Source organism: Brassica oleracea, chromosome C3 (genome assembly GCF_000695525.1).
Source record: "Brassica oleracea var. oleracea cultivar TO1000 chromosome C3, BOL, whole genome shotgun sequence".
Lineage (NCBI taxonomy): Eukaryota > Viridiplantae > Streptophyta > Magnoliopsida > Brassicales > Brassicaceae > Brassica > Brassica oleracea.
In genome coordinates, this window is record NC_027750.1 from 20,927,428 (window position 1) to 20,949,551 (window position 22,124).

The 22,124-nt window shown below is 36.3% G+C and overlaps 3 protein-coding genes across 3 annotated transcripts; 1 reads left to right on the forward strand and 2 right to left on the reverse strand.

Annotated features, from left to right (window-relative positions):
• The first annotated feature begins 649 nt into the window (after positions 1-649).
• Positions 650-1,387, forward strand: LOC106330087 (early nodulin-20-like). Its single transcript, XM_013768642.1, has 2 exons — positions 650-832; positions 884-1,387. The coding sequence occupies exons 1-2, from the start codon at positions 650-652 to the stop codon at positions 1,385-1,387; spliced, it is 687 nt and encodes a 228-aa protein (XP_013624096.1).
• Positions 1,388-4,562: 3,175 nt separating this feature from the next.
• Positions 4,563-8,134, reverse strand: LOC106335817 (proline-rich receptor-like protein kinase PERK3). The gene is made up of 8 exons (XM_013774435.1): positions 8,104-8,134; positions 6,966-7,385; positions 6,511-6,882; positions 6,225-6,437; positions 5,780-6,151; positions 5,445-5,688; positions 5,211-5,358; positions 4,563-5,120 (listed from the first exon to the last, which is right to left on the reverse strand). The coding sequence occupies exons 1-8, from the start codon at positions 8,132-8,134 to the stop codon at positions 4,740-4,742; spliced, it is 2,181 nt and encodes a 726-aa protein (XP_013629889.1). The 3' UTR covers positions 4,563-4,739.
• Positions 8,135-10,249: 2,115 nt separating this feature from the next.
• Positions 10,250-12,083, reverse strand: LOC106331842 (beta-carotene isomerase D27, chloroplastic). Its single transcript, XM_013770262.1, has 8 exons — positions 11,939-12,083; positions 11,792-11,863; positions 11,595-11,699; positions 11,424-11,523; positions 11,225-11,316; positions 11,058-11,138; positions 10,860-10,928; positions 10,250-10,503 (listed from the first exon to the last, which is right to left on the reverse strand). The coding sequence occupies exons 1-8, from the start codon at positions 12,071-12,073 to the stop codon at positions 10,387-10,389; spliced, it is 771 nt and encodes a 256-aa protein (XP_013625716.1). The 5' UTR covers positions 12,074-12,083; the 3' UTR covers positions 10,250-10,386.
• Between the last annotated feature and the right edge of the window lie 10,041 nt (positions 12,084-22,124).

The window sequence follows — 22,124 nt, forward strand, 5'->3', positions numbered from 1 at the left end:
TTCCGACGATTTTTTCCCTCAGAATCCTTGATGTTTTCTTGTAGTGAACAAAAAAAATTATAAAATTATATATATATATATTATATTATATTTATATTTCTATTTCTACTATAAATCATACACAAACCTTATTAGAAAAGGATTAGAGATTTTTTTTTTTTTTTTTGTAACTCTGGTATCTGGGCAGCCACATTCCCAACTATCCCCCGTAGGGGGTCCAGCGCCCCAATGGAAGGGATGTTAAATCCGCTGTGGCCGGGGTTCGAAGTCGTGATGGCGGGCACCTCAGCCGAGGTTCCTTTACCACCAGACCACGAGACCCGGTTAGGATTAGAGATTTTAAAACGTGATTCTTTCCTTTTCCAGATTAGAGATGAATCTGAGTTAAGCGGTTTAGATCATTAAAAAGGAAATAATGTAGAAAGACAAATATTTTAAAAAGGGAAAATTAGGATCGGTAAAACATTTATAAAAGGAGTGTTAAGGTATTTTATTTTGTTTCATTCACACATTCATCAACGCTTTCTCATTCAGCTGGCTTAAGATTTGCTTCGAAAACTTTCTCTCCTCGATCATAATTGTGATCTTTCTGTTAGTCTTTCGATAGATATTGGCGACCAGAACAAGAATCTGCAGCTTCGTGTTACCGATGATGAGCTTCGCGGTTCTCTCGGGTTACTGCTCAGCGAAGATCTACAAAGTTGGAGACTCCGAGGGATGGACTGCTAAGGACGGTGTCTACTACGCTTGGGCCGAGACCGACTATAAGGAGTTTCACGTGGGAGATTCTCTCGTCTTCGAATACGATCCCAGCATCAACGACGTGACTCAAGTCTTCCACTACTTCATCACCTCAAATCAAGCTTAGTGCGTATTGGGGCAGAAGCTTGAAGTTCTTGTCATCCATGACCCTTCAAGTCCAGTTCCTCCACCAACACCTAGCAAGATCCTTCCTATCAGAAAGACTTACAAGGTCGGAGACTCAGAAGGATGGAAAGTCTATGACAGTGACTTCTACAACAAGTGGAGTGAGGAGAAACAGTTTCATGTTGGAGATAGTCTGCTTTTCGAATACGCCAACGAAGTCAACGACGTCTATGAAATCAACGGTGACTTAGAATTCATGACATGCGATCCAACGTCTCCTGTAGCTGTGCACAAGACAGGGCACGATCTTGTTAGGTTTACGGAACCAGGAGTTCACTATTTTATAACTTCACACTCAGGTTCTTGTGAGGTTGGGCTTAAACTTCGAGTGGTGGTTGGACCAGTACCTAAAGCTGTTACTTACCCTAATAACCCTAATTTTCCCAAGAAGGTGGACTTGTCAGCTACAGAGCGCCCCAACAACTGGTTGAAAACTTTCAAACCCCAGCTCCATCATTAACCATTCGTTTTCTTAATTGGTTTGATATTTGTAACCAGTTTGGAGTTATTGTTTCTCTCGCTCGTCTGTTGTTTAGCTTCGTTTTTAGAATACTTTTCTAAAAGTACTTTTATTTTTAGAGCACTTTTCTATTACCATCGTTGTAGAGTATATTTGATCATCGTTGTAGAGTATATTTGATAAGAGCAGAATATTCAATAAAATTTCATGTTTCCTTACATCTGAAACACAAAACTAACACACAAATTGCATAACAAAGAAACCTTTATAAAACTCGACAAAACTAAGATAGAGTACGAAGTAAAACCGAAGTAAACCGAAGCTATTCATAAACCAGAGTTGTTCTTTGGACACTTAGGTTAAAAATGTACGGACATTCAAATACCCGTTCGTATTTTGGATTTACATTCCTAGGTTCCATTTTAATATTTTATTAGTTTGGTTCGGATTCAGATAATAATACTTCAAATTAAGTTCAAACTAGATTATGGACACCTTATGCGGATAAATATACTTAATAATTTTTAATTCTAATGTTTACTTTTATAAAAAAACAAATTATTAAATTTATTACAAAATCTAAATTTATATTATAAAAATTATAAAACAAAATAATATAATTTAATACATTAATTATCAATATGAATATTGAAGTTTTACAAAAAAAAAATTATATGTATTTTCGTATATTATATTTATATTTTGTTTAATATTGTCAAAGTTTTAGTGTTATTTAATGTTTTAATTTTATTTTTCATGCTTCCATATATTTTAATTGTACAGTCTTTCAAGTTTCAACCGTTAGTAAGTCGATACTAAAAAGTTTTTGAAGAGAGAATTAACTGTGATTCAATGCTCTCAGAGATTTTTCTTCTCTTTTTATTTTCTCTCAGAGATTACAATAAGAAATTCTAAAAACTATATACTGTGATTACAATCAGAGCATTTTCCACGCTGATTTTGTAGGATTACTTGGTCTGGAGCAACACTTGATCTGTTTGATGAAAATTTGGGATTCAAATGGATTGGAATTGAGGTAACTTATTTTTGTCTTTTGTATTGTATTTTTTTTTTTTTTTGAAACAGTCTTTTGTATTGTATAGACTGATGTCGTTGTTAGACCATGATTATCCGTATAACTGGTTTTTGAGTTTCTTATTATTTATTTATTTAAAAAAAAATTAAAAAGGGAATCAATTGCAGACCGCCACGTGTCAGTGAGGTTCACGGTACAAGGATCAGGACAAAAACGATCTTTATTTCATCTTTTTTGGTACCGATTTTTACTCAAAATATGGGATCCATCACTTTAAAAACCCTCTTGTAACTCCCGATAATTAATTGTGCTCTTAGGAGATAAAGTCCTACGGGAGTGCATACGTCTTGCAATTCTAACTACAGTGCAAAGTCAAGTATGTATACAAAGCTTTCATAATTGGCACCGATAGACAATTCAAACAGTTCAAAAAGTTGAAATGTTCTTTTGACAATTCTAATATGGAAAATATTCTTTTTTTTTTTGGTCAAAGATTTATGGTGACTGTCCCTGGTTGGTACGCCAAATATATTTCAGAATTTCGACATATATAGTATCAAACATGCATAAAAATAAATTAAATTAAATTATTTTAAGACTGCGATTTTGTAGTTTTGATTTGTTATTTTGAAGAAAATTTTGATTTGCAGTTTAGATGGAAAAAATGTGTTTATGCAATTTCAGTAGGAAAATAAATTTTGGTAAAAATGTGATTTTGTAAATACCGAGAATTGTAGTTCGCAGGTTTTAGAAGAATATGTGATTTTGTGACTTTAGCTGAAAAAATGATTTAATGGTTTTAATTGTAAATATGATTTATGGATTGGAAAATGTGATTTTACAGTTTTGACAAAAAAATGCGGTTTTATAATTGATAAAAAATGTGATTTTGCTGCTTTACCAAAAAAATAGTTTTGTAATGGTTAGATAATTAGATTTTACGACTTTTAGCGATAAATGTAGTCTTGTAACTGTTAGAAATATGATTTTAAGGTTTTTAGCGGAAATGTGTTTTTGTTTGATAAAATATGATTTTTGTTTTAAATGAAAAACTATATTCTCATCTACGTTTTAAAGCGTGGAATTATTATTTTACAAAATTTAATTTAATGAAAATAATGATATTATTATTTTTGTTTATATTTGTATATCGGTGTGGTTTTCATATTTGGAGATAAAACTTTCATATTTATGTCAAATAACTTTTTATATTTTAAAAACATAATACCCTCAATTTGTTGGATTTAATAATTTTTATAATTGATTACCTTTCTGTTAAAATTTAATAGAATAATAATTGAAAAAGATATTTTACCTATTCGATAATGGTAAATATTATAAAGTGTTATTTTCATTTTAGGACCACAAAATCGTTATAATATAATTTCTTTTTCTGAACGAGGTTTGAAGTGATTTTACTAGTATAGTTGCAGCAATGTTGCATGGAAAAGAAAGCGGGTACGTAGAAGCGGAAATGTATAGAAGCGAGATTTTTAAAACAATTAGGAAGCGGATATATGTAAGAAGTGTATATCCATATATACACATATATATATATTAAAATATAAGAAATCTTTTGTAAAATTTATGACTAAAAATTACATGATAGAAATTTAAAATAAAATTTATTCATTTGTAATAATTTTGGGATGGTTTCATATTAAAACTGTGAAAATACACATAAATTAAGTTTAAAATAAATTATTATATTAATTATTTTTAATACTTCATAAATTTATTGACACAATATATTGAATTTATGTTATATCTTTAATAAAAACCTCAATGCATAAAGGTAAATTTATTGTATTAGTTTTAATATCTGTATATTTCTATTCTATCTATTTCACTACTTTTAAAATTTAGATTTTATATAAATTAAAAACGATAATTTTATATTTTTTATTGATTTATGACATTGTGTTTGTTAAAAAACGAAAACTTAATTCCAAAACAGAAACGTAAGATTCCAATGTGTTTTTTAAAAAAAATATTTTAAAAGCATTTTGGAAGTAAGATTCTGTAAACTTCCATCGAAATTCCGAGCAACTCAGAGTTGCAGTTAAGTTCCGCAGAGTGCTTTCCCGGTGAAGAATCGGTCGATCTAGCCGTGTTTTCGAATACTCACTAAATGTTAAATAGAAAGAAATAAATGAGCGAGATATATACAAAATTTTATCCTCCAAAAAGGAGAATTCAATATCCAAAACTCCAAAGAACTGTGTAATAGATAATGTCCCAAACTCATGCTAGAAAATAAACAAAAATAAAAGTGGAGAGTAAGAAAGAATAAAAAAGAAGGCCATGGTTCTTTCTTCACCGGCCTTCATGAAGATCTTCAGAGAAAACATTTGTTCGTGTAATATTTTCATGATCAAAGGCACTTAAACCAGAATAAGGACCAGAAGAGAACATAGAAGAAGATACTTCTGACTCCATTGTAGCTGATGACTGTCTCCGGTTAGGACGAGCTTTGTTTGAAGCGTTTAAAACCGGTTCTTGATACTCAACCACCCGTTGAACCATTTTAAGTGACTGAACCACTTCACCCATCGTTGGTCGCTGGCTAGCTTCAGGTGCAACACAAGCTGCAGCAATTGTGCAGACTCTTGCGAAATCTTCTTTTGGGTATTTTCCTTCGAGTCTTGAATCAACTAGTTCATCTAACCGGTCTTTATCTCTAAGTACTGGCCTTGTCTGCATCAAGAATCAACATTTTTACATTCAAGACATCGCAAAGAACAAGTTATAGACAATGATAATGCAGAGGGCTTATTATAACTTTACCCAAGTGACGAGGTTTTCTTGGCCTGAAGGTTGTGACATATCCACAGGCTTTCTACCAGTAAGCAACTCAAGAAGGACCACGCCGTAGCTATAAACATCACTCTTGACGAGTAGGTGTCCCGTCATTGCATATTCCGGCGCTACATACCTGGAAAAGGATTACAGATTTTGATAGGCGACTCAAGAGTATAAAAGTTGTAAATGAAAACTTTCCAGAGAGAGATGAGAGCTCACCCAAACGTGCCCATAACACGAGTAGATAAGTGATTACCCCTGCCTTCAGGAGCTTGTTTGGCTAGTCCAAAGTCAGCAACTTTGGCGTTGAAGTTGTTCTCAAGGAGTATATTAGAGGCTTTGAAATCTCTGTGTATAACCGATGGTTGCGAGTCTTCATGAAGGTAAGCTAAGCCTTTTGCAGCATCAAGTGCAATCTTCATTCTTGTGTCCCAATCAAGAGGACAGTTCAACCCAAGAGGCCCTGAAGCATAAGAAAATGTCTTAAATAAATCACACTTTTAACACAAGAGGACAGTTACAGTAACCGACAAGTGAACTAAAGAGTATATTACCATGGAGCCAAGCCTCGAGGCTGCCATTGGGAACAAGCTCATAACAAAGCAGGTGCTGAGAAGAATCTCGACTGCTATAGTAACCCACAAGTTTCACAAGATTACGATGATGAAGACGGCTTAGCATATCAATCTCCACCTGGAATTCTCTATCACCTTGTGGTCCTCCACATGTTAGCTTCTTAATTGCAACAGCAGTGCCATCGGCTAAGATGCCTCTGTAAACCTTGCCAAACCCACCTTCCCCTAAGATGCTGGCAGTTTCAAAATTGCTTGTAGCCTCTTTGAGTTCTTCATATGACAGAAACCGTGTACTTGCTGGGTGGGGAAGTGATCCCCCTGATGAAGCAGCTTCCAGGATCCTTGGTTTTACTGAAAAGAAGAAAGATGTGATCAAGCAAAAGAACAATAAAGTTAATTGCACTGAGGGGGAGGTGGTACATACCAACTTCTTTGTGAGGATCAGGAGCTTTCTCTTCTCGCAGTGCGCAGGAGCAAATGATAAGGACAGAGATTATTGCAGCGATAAGCACACCAGCGGCTACAGCAAAGATAAGAATGAGATTTGGATGCTTCTTTTTCCCCGGAGAACTTATTGACGTAGATGCTGAGGATCCTTGTGATGGTGCTTTGCGAGGTGAAGAAGCCACTTGAGGTGCTGCAAACATTTAAGATCTATTTTAATACAAATGTAAGGAATCATGGTGGTATACTCTCAAAAAGCATTTTACCTTGAGAAGGTTTTGGGGCCTCAAACCAAGTAAAGTTCAGAAGTTTGTAATCTCCCACCAAAGTAGGGCTGAACTGGATCTTGTGGCTGATAAGTGAAGAGTTTATCGCAGATGCCTGACTCGCTGAGAAACTAATTCCAGAGTGAGGTGTGATATCCATCGAAATGTTCATCCTTGATAAGCTTAGCATGTAGAAGTTGATCAGCTCAATTTGGTGAGGTAGGAGACCAAGCTGGGAAGCAAATTCGTTCAGGAACATGTTCCGGCTGGGAGTATCTGAAACATTCAAGAGAAGGATGTCCAGCTTTATTGGATACACGCAGTGGCAGCCAATACTTCCTCGTTTCAGCACCATATCTGGTTTGCAACAATCTGGAAGAACGAGAAATAAACACCTAGGTGGCTTCAAGTATGAATAATATCAAAGACGAACTTGAGAATGGATAACGTCTTACCTGAAATGGAGGGAGACAAGGGTGGCTTCGTTAAGTCATCAGGAAGTGCGCCATTACTAGATTGTGTTGGAGCAATATCTACCAAACCTGCTCCAGGAGACCCCCCAGGAGACTGGGCATTCCTTTTCACAGACGGTTTGGAGAAACGAGAGCTCGTAGGGGGATGAACAGACGCAACCAATCGGCTATAGCGGGGAGGATGCAGAGGTGCTTCTGCTTGTTGTGGTGCCAAATGCTTTCTATGAAACGGCGGAAACTCAGCTGGTAGGGGCATTTCTGGTGAAGTTGAAGGTGATAATGTTGGTGAAATCGCCTCTCCTTCATAAAGGGCATCAGCCATCTGAAGACTGAAGAGAGAAACCACACAGAATACAGAAACCAACGCTCTCAACACCATGATCAGAACATCTCTTTGCGAACCTGTAATAATATGCATCATTAGAGACAGAGAGATAGGAGGTAAGACAAGAAACTGAACTAAAGCTAGTCCATGTGAATGGGTCAAATTACAACTAAGTAACTCATGATGAGATACACAAAAGGTATATAATAAAGTTTGCTTTTTGAGAGACAACACAATATACAGAAACCGACGCTCTCAACACCATTACTAATACATCTCTTTGCATCGTGTCATTTGATATATCATTAGGGACACTCAGAAAGTAGGTAAGAAAGGAAAATTGAACAAAAACTAGTCCATGGGACAGGGTCAAATTGCAAGAAAGCATTTCATGAAAAGATACAAAATGGTATATAGTAAAGTTTGCTTTTTTAGAGACCACAATATGCAGAAACCAACACTCTCAAGACCATTATTAGGACAACTCTGTGTGAACCTGTAATTTACTATATCATTCGAGATAGGAGTCACAACAAAGAATTAAACTAAAAAAAATCCAAAGCTGCAAATTTAGAAACAGATATACAAAAGGGTACAATAAAGTTTGCTTTTTTTAGTCTGGGTATAGAGCAAAGATCTTGGGTACCATATTTAGAAACTATAAACTTATATCTTGATCTTAAGCACCACCTTCACTTTAAACCTCATATACTACAACACTCCAAATCTAGTAACCTAACAGATATAGAAACAAAGTAACGAAAAATAGAAACCCAATACGTAAGTGTGAATTACCAGAAGAGCTCCCGAGTGAGAAAGTCGACATCACCGACACTTTTCCCTTGACTTGAAAACCTTCAGATCTGCTTTAATCACTAACAAAACTCGCCGCGAATCTCAGTGGAAGACGCAATCCACGGAAAAAAAAAGAAACCCGAGGAGGCTCTTCAGGGGGTTTTGGAAGGTGGATCCGAGAAGGGAGTTGTCTTAACCGGAGCTCCGGAAACCCGAACCGGATATTCCGCCATCGTCGCCAACGATTTTCAGCTCGGGAGAGTTTTCCGTTGGCGGAGATTTCTTCGGATTCACTCCGCTTTTAGTACTGTACAAGCTCCTTCTCTCTCTCTCTCTTTTCTTTTTATTTTTCTAAATTATAAATATATTTTATTTTGTTCTTTTCTCGAAATGTTTAATTAATAGTATTCTTTATTTTCTGATCGTTTCGGTTTTTGAATGCGCGACAAAAGAAGAGAAGCGTGCGGCGCACTTGGGCGTCTATGTGTCCATGCTAAAATGCGCCCGTTAACGGAAATGAAACGAGCATTAACGGTAGAAAAAGGAGAAGAGCGTCGTCACTCGTCACTGTCAGAGTGTCGGTATTTAATCACAAACCGACTTCTCCGTTGACCGGTATTAGTATTTACTATATCAAACCAATTTTAGACCGGAAAACTTAATGGTTTGTGTCCTTCTGGCTGGTGGTAACCAGGAGTGGGCTTCCAGAATCTACTTTCTTCCCGGAGGGGATAATAAAGCCTCCAGACGACGTATTAGAATGGCAAATGACATTACTTTTTGGGCAAGGGACTCCTCTCCTTGTAAAAGATTTAAATCAAGTTTGATCCTCTTCTCAGATCAATTCAAAGATGACGCCGAGTACACCGAAATGCTTCAAAATCTCGTGGTGTGCGGAAGTTGCTATATTCTCTCAGTAATTCCCACTCTGGACATCAACAAACCAGAAAGTCCTGAATGGCCAGGATTGCTAATAGATGGAGGAGGATACTGGCTTGGTGACTAGTTGCCTTGTGTCTCGTTTGGTTTCTAATTTACTTTGGTACTACTCTTTCATCATTTCATCAAATGTCCTGTCCCTCCTCCATCTAAACTATTATTTGCAAACTAAGTTTTTGGAATCGAGCGTTCGAGTTAAAAGTTAGAGTGGTTAATATCGTCTATACCCTTAATGAATAAAATGTATAACTAAATTAAAAAATAGAAACGAAATTTTAATTTATTTGATCAGATAATTGATTAAAATTAGTAATACTAAGAATTATCCAAAATCTGAAAATATAATTTTAAAAAGAGATAATTTATGTATATATTGTTATCTGAAAAAGTTTTTTAGTAAAAAGTTAAAAACATGAATTATATAACTAAATATTAATCAAATAAAACTCTTAATTATATAATAAAAAATAGAATATTGAATTATCCAAAATCTAAAAATATAATTAAAAAGGATAATTTATATATATATATATATATATATATCTTGTATTGTTATCTAAAAAAGTATTTTAGTAAAAAGTTAAAAACATAAATTATATAATTAAATATTAATCAAATAAATTTTTTACTAAAATTATGAATATAGTATTCAAATAACTTTTCAAAAATTATGAAAATGTTTAAGCTGCGGGCAAATTACCTAGTAAAACATTATATGTGGTATCTATTTGATGTTTTTTGTGTGTGATTTTTTTGAAGATACGACGTGTTCTCGGTTAAAAAAAAAAAAAACAACACAAAAGAAAGAAAAGAAATCAACAAAGCAGTGTCAGTCGTCCAAGAAAGAGGCGATAATCTGAAAAATCTCTAACCTTACATTGGGAATCTTGAGATATGCTTCGAATGTTTGACCACTCTAACGCTAAAACTCTTTTGAGTTAAATTAGAATAACTAATTAACACACTTACACACACAAAAGTTGAATTGTAGCTTATAGGCATCATCAATTAGTTCATAATAGTCTAATTTTCAACTAACCAGCTCTTTAGAACTTACATACCTTAATGATCCGGTAAATGCTTCAAACGCAATATTATTTTGTTTTCATGGATTGAACCTTTTTGGTCAACTTTTTCATGGCATTAATACAAAACTAGACTATTATGTGATGTGTATTAGAGCCAATTACAAAATAGATTTAGCACAAACTTAAAATCGATATTATATATTTTTTATATTTCGTAAATATCTGTGATCAAATCGGAGATGGTTGGACATCTATACCACAACAATATAAAGTCGGTGCATTTACATATTAATTTCCAATAAAAAAAAACGAAGATTTACGCCATAGGACACTCTCCAGAATTTAATTTCCGGCGACTGGCGATAGAGCATGTCTCAAAACAAGGCTCATTAACACTGCCATCATCCTCCGGCGGAGCTACCCCAAATTTAAACTGTCATGATTGGCACATACACACAAGAACGAAAACAAAAACTCAGAGAGAAGTCAAAGTTGGTTTACTAACTCATAACATTCTCAGAACACAACATGTTAGTTTTGATAAAAACCAGTTGACCATAAGCATAGTTAGTTAGTTAGTTTTTTTTTGGTCAAAGAGCATATTTAGTTAATCCATGATCCTACAGGTTTATGTTTTGTGGACTCTGATATGGTTAACCGGGTTCAATCTCCTAACCAGAAGCTAGGTATATTTGATTAGAACGGCGTCTCATCTTTTCCAGTGTAAGATGACATTCCTAATAGTTTTGGAGTCAGGCATGTATGGTTACTAAGAAAAGCAAAAAGTACCTGGCAACTATAATCTTTGAAGTCCGGTTCCATCAACAGAGGAACTCCCATGTAGTCTTTAAAAAATGTCTGAAAAAATAAAATCCAAATTCCACAGTTTCAGGAACTGATCAAAGATTCCAAATTCTTGTCATTGTTTAAGACAAAACAGTAACTCAGAACGGTAAGAACTGGCTGAACTGGGTTGCGGAAGAATACCTGAGTTGGTAGTTTACAAGTATTAATACATACTCCCACACATTTACTCTCTTCTAGATACTGACATTTCTCCACAAAAACCTACTTGGATTCCAACTTCTCTTCGTTAAAAACAAAGGGAATCACATTGGAAACAGAAGAAAACATGAGTAGGATCATTTCATTACCCCACTCTCCCAAGATTCTCCATTTGGAAGCTCAATGGTGTTTACTTTGCAAGGTCCCATGAGCCATTGACAAGTAATCACAGTAACTCTCGCTTCAATATGGGCAAAAAAGAAAGAAAAAAAAGAAAAACCCTTTAGCTCGGTGAATGCAAAAGGTCCAAGCTTTCCTGAACTGAACTGAACTGAAACAGGGACTCACCAACCATCAAAGCAGCTATCTTCCCTTGTGCTAAAGGAGCAATGAGAAGCTTGTAAAGCTCTAATATGAGCGGAGGAAACAAAGACTTCAGTATCCTCACCTGTACCCACCAAAAAAGAACATGAAGAAGCTTCCACAAGAAACAAAAAACAAAAAACAAAGAAAGTATACCGCTGCGTCATTGGTCTCGGACCTAGTTCGACTTTTCAACAAGAGAAGCTTCACCAACTCGATAAGACCAACGTAACCGGGTTTGTCTGAATCCGAGCCGACTTCCTGTTATTCACATTACTTGAAACATGAACAAGAAGTAAAACATTAGACTAATCAAATGTCATGAACAGCCACCCAATTTGCAACAAACTCACCTCCACCAGTTTGTTCCGGAACGATTGCATGAAGAAATCGTCGAGAACTCCTGGTTTGTACTCTGATTTAACCTGAGAATCATACAATACAAGGATTCTAAATAAACACTTGTATACAGAGAGAGGGATATTCGGAATCGGAACCACCTCTGAGGAATTAGAGACGCGGCAACGAACGCGCCGCGTGAGATTGAGAGTTCGTGTGGTGGAGCGTGGAGAAGATGAGTAGGAGAGGAGGATGGTCGTTGTCGGAGGAGGGACATGGAGAAGAAGGATAGTCATTTCTGGGCCTCATAAGTTTGCTCCAGTAGCTAGACTATTAACAAAAGACGGCTACAACTTGACATGCGGTTCGGTTCGAACGGTTAGTTCGATTTGGGTTATTTGGTTTTCGGTTAGTTTGATTAGTACAAAATTATGTTGAATTGAACCGAAGTAAATTGAATTTGGATTTTGGGTTAGTTTAGTTAATAAATATTATATCGATTTTTTCTTTTTTAAAACGTTTTTCAATTTCAAAAGATTCAGATTTTTCAGTTAAATTAGTTTATCCGAGCTTAGTTCAGTTCTTTTGGTTGGTTTGGTTCTAAATTTATTTTGAATTTGTATAGTTGTTTTTTTTTATAAAGAAAAGAAAAAAAGACTACTGAACCGAACCCAACCAATAACCACATTTTTTAAGTCTACCGAGTTGAACAAGTAAACCAAATTTATAGCCGAATATGAATTGAAAACCGAAAGTTTCGGTTCAGCCGGTTCGGTCAAAATCCCAGCGTAGCTACAACAATAAGCAACATGTCGTTTTTACTTTAAAATAAACGACACGATGTCTAATTTGTTTTTTTTACTACTACTACTTACTAATTGTCTAATTCTAAAACCCTTGCAAAAAAAAAAAAAAAAAACACAGCCGTTCTTCCTAGATTCCGACGACACCCGTAATCTGATGATGGCGATGTATTACGCTTCACGCCTCGCGAGGAGGTTCTGTACAACCCTCGCTGCCGCTCCTGGGGCGATTGTCGGGGAGACTGCTGCTGCTGCTGCTTCTACTCGGAAGACGGCGAAGAAGCATCGCTCTGTCTACAAGAAACTCTCAAACCTAGGCTCAAGGGGAGGCAAAATGGTAGAAACGCTGAATAAGATGACCATGGAAGGTATCCCTATAATAAAACACGACCTTGTTCGCTACGCCAAGTATTAGAGTATAAGACTGGTTATCATGATAGTAAGATTGAACCGGTGGTTTACTTGTATAGACCGGATAGTATGATAGTATAAATACATGTACAATACACTGTAAAGAATAAGGATGATATACATATTTTTTTACTTTCTAATCGTAACAAACTCATCTTCTTCATCTTGAGCTCAAGCTCTAATATGGTATCAGAGCAATGATATTCGCGTTTCTCGCTTCGTCTTCTTCGATCTGAGCTTCGTCTTCTTCGATTCTTTGCTCAGATTCGATTCCGCTTCGATTGATGTCATGAGTCTCTCGTTTTCTGTTATCATCTTCATCGACTCGCTGTTCTTCGCCTTCTTTGCGCTCTATCACTTCTTCTCGGTGGTTTTTGCGCTTCTTCTTTCACTTTCTTGGTGATTCTCGTTCGTTGATCGTTGCTTGGTGATCTCGGAATCTTGATCCTCTGATTCATCTTTTGTTCACCATGCCGATCTCTTATGCGAATGCTGTTAACAATACTCCGACGTCGGCGTCGAATCCTCACACGACGGTGCCTCGTTCGGAGCCTACGGCGTCTATTCAAGATCCGAACTCCAATCCTCTCTACGTTCATCATGCTGATCATGCTGGTATTGCTCTTGTTTCTGAGAAGCTAGCTGGTTTAGGCAATTTCAATACTTGGCGTCGATCTATGCTTATGGCGTTAGGAGCTCGGAACAAAGCTGTTTTTGTTGATGGAACCTTTCCGGAATTGCGTGATGATCATCCGGACTTTGCATCTTGGTCAAGATGCAACAACATTGTGTGTACATGGATTGTCAATGCCGTTGAGAAGTCTATAGCGAAGAGTATTATGTATCTAGATACAGCTCGTCAAATGTGGCTTGATATCCATGATCAGTTTAAGCAGAGTGATGGACCAAGGAATGCTGACATTAAACAACAGATCTTTGCTGAAGTTCAAGGCTCACAGAGTGTGAGTGACTACTACACCAAACTGAAGCAGTTGTGGGAAGAGCTGAAGAATCATGAGAGTCCATACACATGCTGCTGTAATCGTTCAGACTGTTCCAGTCTCAAACGAATCCTACAACGTGATGAGCAAGATAAGATTCTGAAGTTTCTCACCGGCTTGAATGATACTTTTACAGCGACAAGAGGACAGATTCTTATGATGGAGCCTCGTCCAAACATTTCTAAAGTATTCAACTTGGTGTCACAGGAAGAGAGGCAACGTTCCATGAAGAGTACTAGTAATGTTGCTTTCAGTGTTTCTCAGAACACAACTCCTGATGATAATGTTGTTGCTGCGTATAATGCTGGATACTCAAGGAACAAGAATCGTCCTATATGCTCTCACTGTGGAATTGCTGGTCACACCATTCAACGTTGCTACAAACTCCATGGCTATCCTCAAGGCTATAAGCAGTCGCCGAACTACAATGCCAGGGCTCAGGGTCAGACTTCTAAACCGTCGAATAATCCTCCCCGCCAAGAGAATGTAGCTAACATGGTAGTACAAGATACGGGTGGTATCTCCTTACACAATCAACAGGGTGTTTGTTTGGGGACAGTCACATCTGAACAAGTGCATCAGCTTCTAAGCGTCTTGAACAACCCTATCAATGATCAGCTCTCTCAGATTTCTGGCAGCACGATTTGTCTCGCAGATGGAACAACTTCTTCACCTAAACCACAACCTCACCTCTTACCTCATACATCTTCATCCCCACCATCAGGTACACATATTCCTTCTCATTTTATTTCTGCGGGAATGAAGAATGGCCTTACTTATACGCATGCTGCTTGGATTATTGATACGGGTGCTAGCTGTCATGTTTGTGCTGATTTGACCATGTTTCATAGTACACAAACCATTAGTGATACTGTTGTGACTCTCCCTGATGGTAGTAGAATCCCTGTCACGGTTTCTGGCACGATCATTCTTTCTCCAAAACTAACTCTCACTAACGTTTTGTATATCTCAGAATTTAAGTTCAACCTTCTTAGCATTAGTGCCCTTACTTGGAATAGCGCTATCTCTGTTCTGTTTTCTTCGAACTCGTGCTACATTTTTTCTGAAAATCCTTTTATTGGTCAGGAGCATATTCAGGACTTCATGATTGGGAAGGGTAACCTCCAAAGCAATCTGTATGTCCTGGACACTCCTTGTTCTTCTTCTCAGTTTGAAGCACTTTCGGTTTCACAAAACAATCCTCACGTTTGGCATCAAAGACTCGGACATCCTTCTTTCAGCAAACTTCAAATTCTTTCAAAACTTCTTCGTTTATCACATTGTAAAGATAATCATGATAGTCTTTGTCAAGTTTGTCCCCTAGCTAAACAAAAACGTATGTCTTTTCCTTCAAATCCTCAGCTTTCGAATTCACCATTTGATTTGGTTCATCTTGATGTTTGGGGTCCTTTTCAAGTTCCAACTCATGAAGGGTACAAATATTTCTTTACAATTGTTGACGATTGTACTAGAGTGACTTGGGTTTACTTGCTTAAAAATAAAAGTTCTGTTTCAACTGTCTTCCCTGAGTTTTTACATCTGATTCATACTCAATATAACTCCAAGATCAAGGCCATTAGATCAGATAATGCACCAGAATTAGCTTTCACAGATCTTCTAACAGAAAATGGGATTGAGCACTATTTTTCTTGCCCTTATACTCCTCAGCAAAACTCAGTTGTCGAAAGGAAACATCAACACATCTTAAATGTGGCTAGAGCTTTACTTTTTCAATCAAAAGTTCCTTTGATCTATTGGGGAGAATGCATTCAAACAGCTATATACTTAATAAATCGAACTCCTTCTCCTTTGTTACAAAACAAATCACCTTTTGAGCTTTTAATACATAAAGTTCCTTCTTATGATCATTTACGTATTTTTGGCTGCTTATGCTACACATCTACCCTACAAAAAGATCGTAATAAGTTTTCTCCTCGAGCTAATCCAGGTGTTTTCCTTGGTTATCCACATGGGTACAAAGGTTATAGGGTTCTTGATACAACGACTAACAGAATCATCATTTCTAGAAATGTAGTTTTTCATGAATCATCTTTTCCATTTGCAAAAGACTCTACTAATCTAGATGCTGAGAATTCTTTGTTTGATCAAGATGTGTTACCTATGCATGTTCCAGATTCATCCTTTCCTGCCTTCTTTGACTTAGGATCTGAGGTTCCCTCTTCGGTTTTCGTTGACCAAAATACAATGTTTTCTTCTCCACCTACGCCTCATGTTCCTCATTCATCTCCTTTACAATCTTCTGTACCTCATGATTCTCCTAACTCTTTAGCACCTCTTGTCTCTCGTCCTAACTCTACTACTTGCACTTCTTCTATTCCTAGTTCTTCCTCTGTTCCATTAGTACCATCGGGAGTTTCTAGGACTGAAACAAGGTCAAAAAGGCAGACTAAAGCACCTGCATATCTTGACAAGTATCATTGTTATTTGTTAGATCATTCTTCTGAGATTCCTGTGCATTCTACCCATACTACTTCATATCCTATTTCTTCATTCCTTTGTTATGATAAGTTTGATCCCGAACACAGAAATTTTATCCTTTCTATCACTACCCACAAATTACCCAAAACCTATGCTGAAGCTGTTCTGTCTGATGAGTTCAAACGAGCTATGAAATCTGAAATGGGTTCTCTTGAAGATACTGGTACTTGGACAGTTTGCGACCTACCCCCAGGGAAACATCCCGTTGGTTGTAAGTGGGTCCACACGATCAAATACAACCCTGATGGCACGATTGAGAGACACAAGTCCCGGCTTGTTGCGAAAGGCTATACACAGTTAGAGGGACTTGATTACTTGGACACTTTCTCCCCTGTTGCCAAAATTGGCACTCTGCGTTTACTTCTGAGTCTTGCTGCTGCAAAAGATTGGTCGATAACACAGCTGGATATCAGTAATGCATTTCTCAATGGAGATCTAGATGAAGAGATATATATGCGATTGCCTGAAGGTTATGAAGATTTAACAGGCAAGAAATGTCCTCCAAATTCTGTTTGCAAGCTCCATAAGTCTCTCTATGGACTCAAAAAGGCGTCTCGCCAATGGAACCAGAAGTTATCAAGTGTAATTCTTGGTGATGGGTTTACACGAACACACTCGGATCATTCCTTGTTCATCAAGTATGTCAACAAGGTGTTTTTGGCAGTTCTTGTGTATGTTGATGACATTCTCATTGTGGCGAATGATGATTTGGCTACTACTCAGTTCAAAGAGGTTCTGCAGTCTGCTTTCAAGTTGAGAGATCTTGGTCCAGCGAAATATTTTTTGGGCTTTGAGATTGCTAGAAACAAGACTGGGATTTCTTTGAATCAACGCAAGTATACTCTTGAGTTACTTGAGGAGGCTGGATTATTGGGTTGTAAGCCTCTTTCGGTTCCTATGGAACCTAACCTCAAGCTATCAACAACAACTGGTACTCGTCTTCCTGATGCTTCTATATATCGAAGACTTGTGGGCAGGTTGTTGTATTTGACACATACGCGACCGGATATCACATATGCAGTTCATAAGTTGAGCCAGTACATGTCTGCTCCTACTGATGCTCATCTTCAAGCTGCATTTCGTGTTCTTCGTTATTTGAAGAATGATCCAGGTCAAGGACTTTTTTACTCAACAACGTCTACACTGAAGCTTACTGCTTACTCGGATGCAGACTGGGCAGCTTGTCCTGATTCACGACAATCAATCACTGGTTACTGTGTCTTCCTTGGGGATTCTTTGATTTCTTGGCGATCCAAGAAGCAACCAACTGTGTCAAGGAGCAGCTCTGAAGCAGAGTACAGAGCCATGGCAGATGCTACTTGTGAACTCGTGTGGTTAACTGCGATATTGACTGAGATGCATTGCTCTCCCTCTGTTCCTGCGACTCTCTTTTGTGATAATCAGTCTGCACTATACATCGCGTCGAATCCTGTCTATCATGAGCGGACAAAACACGTTGAGATTGACTGCCATGTGGTTCGAGAGAAGCTACAGAGTGGTTTTTTGAAGACTCTCCATGTTCATTCTGCACTACAGCTAGCTGACATTTTAACCAAGGCGGTCCAACCTGCTCTGTTCAAGTCATTACTCAGCAATATTGGTATCCACAGCTTGTGTCTTCCATTTTGAGGGGGGGGTATTAGAGTATAAGACTGGTTATCATGATAGTAAAATTGAACCGGTGGTTTACTTGTATAGACCGGATAGTATGATAGTATAAATACATGTACAATACACTGTAAAGAATAAGGATGATATACATATTTTTTTACTTTCTAATCGTAACAAACTCATCTTCTTCATCTTGAGCTCAAGCTCTAATACCAAGGATCTCCGCAAGAATCGTCTGCCACAACGTGCTCTCGAGGTTCGTAATCTACTGATGATGTAAAGGTCAGCTTTCGAAGGCGAGGCAGCTTTTGATGATGTACCTGTTGAAGAATGATCAGGCGGATTTGGCTTTGAAGCATTTGGAAGCGGCTGTTTTGGATCAAGACAAGAACTGGAGTTGGAGCTCGGAGCTGATCTGTTCGTTCTTTCTCCACTTTGAGAAGTCCAAAGACGTTGATGGAGCGGAAGAGTTGTGCAAAACATTGGCGAAGTGGAGTCCTTTAGGTTCTGAAAGTTATACTCTTCTTTTAAAGACTTACGTAGCTGCAGAGAGAGCTTGTAACGGTATGCAAAAGAGGTTGGAGGAAGAAGGGATCGAAATAGACGATGAGATGGAAGGTTTGCTTAGCAAGATTTGCACTTGATTCATCCTAAAAATAAGCATCACTCTCTCTACTGATTAATCAACTAGTAAACGTTTTACATTACGTTTATAAAACGAACTATTCTGTTTCAGTACTTCTGGTGTTTCAAGATTTAGCTATTCAACATAAACGTTTGTGTCGCGTTTCTAGTAGTTAGGAAATGAATCTGTTCGTGTTTGAACTTTAAGTTGTTGGAAATATATATTGCAGTACATTATCAACCGCCGTATTCCTTAGTAAGCCAAAACAATCGAATTTTGAGAGAAACTAGCTAAAGATTCTGAGACGATATTGTTTGCAAGACCAAATATGTCTCAATCTTGCAACGACAGTTGGGACAAATTATTGTGGCTTATATTCTACAGAATTTCTTTAGTATGATAGAAAATGTATCATAGTTTTTTTTATCCCGAACGTACATGATGAAATCCGTTTCAAAATATTTTTTTATAAGAAACGGTGATATGAGAATGACGCAAAATATTCATATGAAATACTCGAAAATGTGAAACATTGTGTACAACACGTTGTAATTAAATAAAATCCACACAACCGTGCGGGTTTTATTTTATATACTAAATCATTTTAGTTTATAAAACAAAATTTATCAATAAATTAATATAGTTTACTTATTATGTATTATCTAACTCTATTATACCTGTGTTGTGATTTATGATATTATTATTATAAAAAAATTCAAATTTTGTATTCTTGTAACAAATTTTGTTTCGAAAACATAATTACGTAACAATACTATTTTATATATTTTTTATTTCTAAATTTGAAATATATATAAAATTTAAATCAAATTAGACATACTGTTAAAAACTAAATCAAATTGGTAATAGATAAAAAGTTTTGGGATACTGTTAAAAACATCAAAGTTTTAACACTATAATATATTGTGCCTGTAAAATATTACGGTGCAATAGTTAGTCTGTAATTCAGATTTGGTGTATATAATTTGTTTTATAAACATAATATACATATGGTGATTAATTAAACCCATTTGGTATAGTGTTTGTCGTTAGTCTAAGGGGTTAGTCGAAATTTGATTTATATTGCATGTTCAGAATAATAACAATAGGATAATGTATTGGTCCACGGACTGGTTTGATAATGGTTTACATCATGGTTATCTATAAATTGATTTTACATTTAATAAGGATTAAAAATTGGTCATGTTTACTATTCCGGTTTTGTAGGAGTTATGGTTGTATTAGTTGTGATATATTATTAAACCATGTTATTAGTAATAAATGAATGATAACTGATTTCTAATGAGGAATTATGGTTATATTAGTTGTGATATATTATTAAACCATGTTATTAGTAATAAATGAATGATAACTGATTTCTAATGAGGAATTATGGTTATATTAGTTGTGATATATTATTAAACCATGTTATTAGTAATAAATGAATGATAACTGATTTCTAATGAGGAATTATGGTTATATTAGTTGTGATATATTATTAAACCATGTTATTAGTAATAAATGAATGATAACTGATTTCTAATGAGGAATTATGGTTATATTAGTTGTGATATATTATTAAACCATGTTATTAGTAATAAATGAATGATAACTGATTTCTAATGAGAGTTCATTTTTAAAAAAATTTACACATGAATTAACATTGTGACTTCTGTCGTAATATATAAGATACTCAATGGGAGTGCGTATTGGCGAGACGCGAAAGGAGGCACGTATAATATTTCAAACGCACGTAGTTGAACAACTGTTACAACTTACGCGAATAGCGTTAAATATATAATATGTTAGTGCTTAATTACATGCACAAGACTTATCTATGTCCGACCAATGGATGTTGACGCGTTTTCAAGATTTAAGATTCTTTTGAGTGGGTTTCCATCTTTTGCATGTGTTTTTGTTGATGGAGTTTTGGGCTATAAATAGGGGTTCCCGCCAATGTATGTAATAAAAAAGGTGGTACTGGTCGAGCTTGTGTTGTTTCAGAATCCCTCTTGATCTGAGTGGGCTTGCTTGTATAAAGATAGCTAGAAAGGCAACGGGTATGGGGAAGTTTCTGAGATTGGGTTGGGTAGTGGTATGTGTGATTGTGTTATTGATGTCTGTTCAAGTTTTGGGACAAGCATTTGGAGAAGATCGTGTTGGCAATGGGAGTTAGAGCTGGTACTAGCGGAGGTGCAAATGATGGCATTAGAACTGGAGGAGCTAGTGGTAGCAATGTACGTGGTACTGCTGGAGGCCGTGGCGGTGGACGTGGTTGATAAGATCATGTTGTTTGTTGGTGTTTAAATTAGTTTAAATAATTGTTCTGCTTCTGCAGTCTAGTCGAGTAAAGTCGTCGAGTTTGTTCTGATTTTTTCAGCTATTTCTCTATTTTCTTCTTTCGTCATTTGTACGGCTATTTAGAAGCCTCAATTGCAAATCATTAGAATATCACTTCAGTTGAAGTTTTTTTCACATTTAGTATCAAAGTCATCATAAGAGAACAACATGTATACGAGAATGATCAAGAGACGACGAAAAATAAACAAGAGGGGAGAGAGTGATGTATGAGAAATTTGTGCAGTAGACAGATGGCCATCTCAGATTTTGGAGACTACAAAGATTTACTAAGAACTTTGATAAAAAAAAAGAACATAACTTAGAGATCTATGTCTCTTATAATCTCCAAAACAATTGGGGTCAAAACCAATGTTTCATTGGGATATGGCCAGAGCTTTCGGGTATCCTTTTCGATTCGGTTTGAGTTTATTTGGATTTTGGGTTTTGGGAGTTAGAGACTTAAGCTTTTTTCAGATATTTATAAATTGATGAGATGGCTGATCACTTGTGTAGAAGAAAATTGACGAGATGGCTGATCACTTGTGTAGAAGCATATAAAACCCTTGTGCTATCACCAGACCGGTCTTAGGCTAAAGTCCATAAAGCATTGGTTTTAGGCGCCACAGAATATGAATCGTTTAGGGGCGCCAGATTCTTAGAAATCTACTTTAGTCTAGTGGCCAGTCAACAAATTATATTGACTTACCGCCAAGAGTTCGAACTCTGCGTTCTTTTTTTCCCCTCTGATAATAATTAAAGATACAGAGGATTTCATTATATGTTCTAACGACGGTAGTTTTTTTTATTAGACGTTTTCCTTTATTTTATTTTTTTTTAACACCAGACGTTTTACTTTATTAGAAGACCATTTATCTTCTTTCCAGTTTTTTTTTTCTGTTGACAAGGAATAAACAATGAATCTGAATTATAAATTGTGGGTATTCCATGTTTTATCGTGATTGACTTTAGTAGGACGGCTGCATCTCCTTTTTTTTTTTTTTTAATTCCTTCTTTCTTTTTTTTTTGTAAGTTCTTGTGAAATTTTTAGAAACTTTTGGAA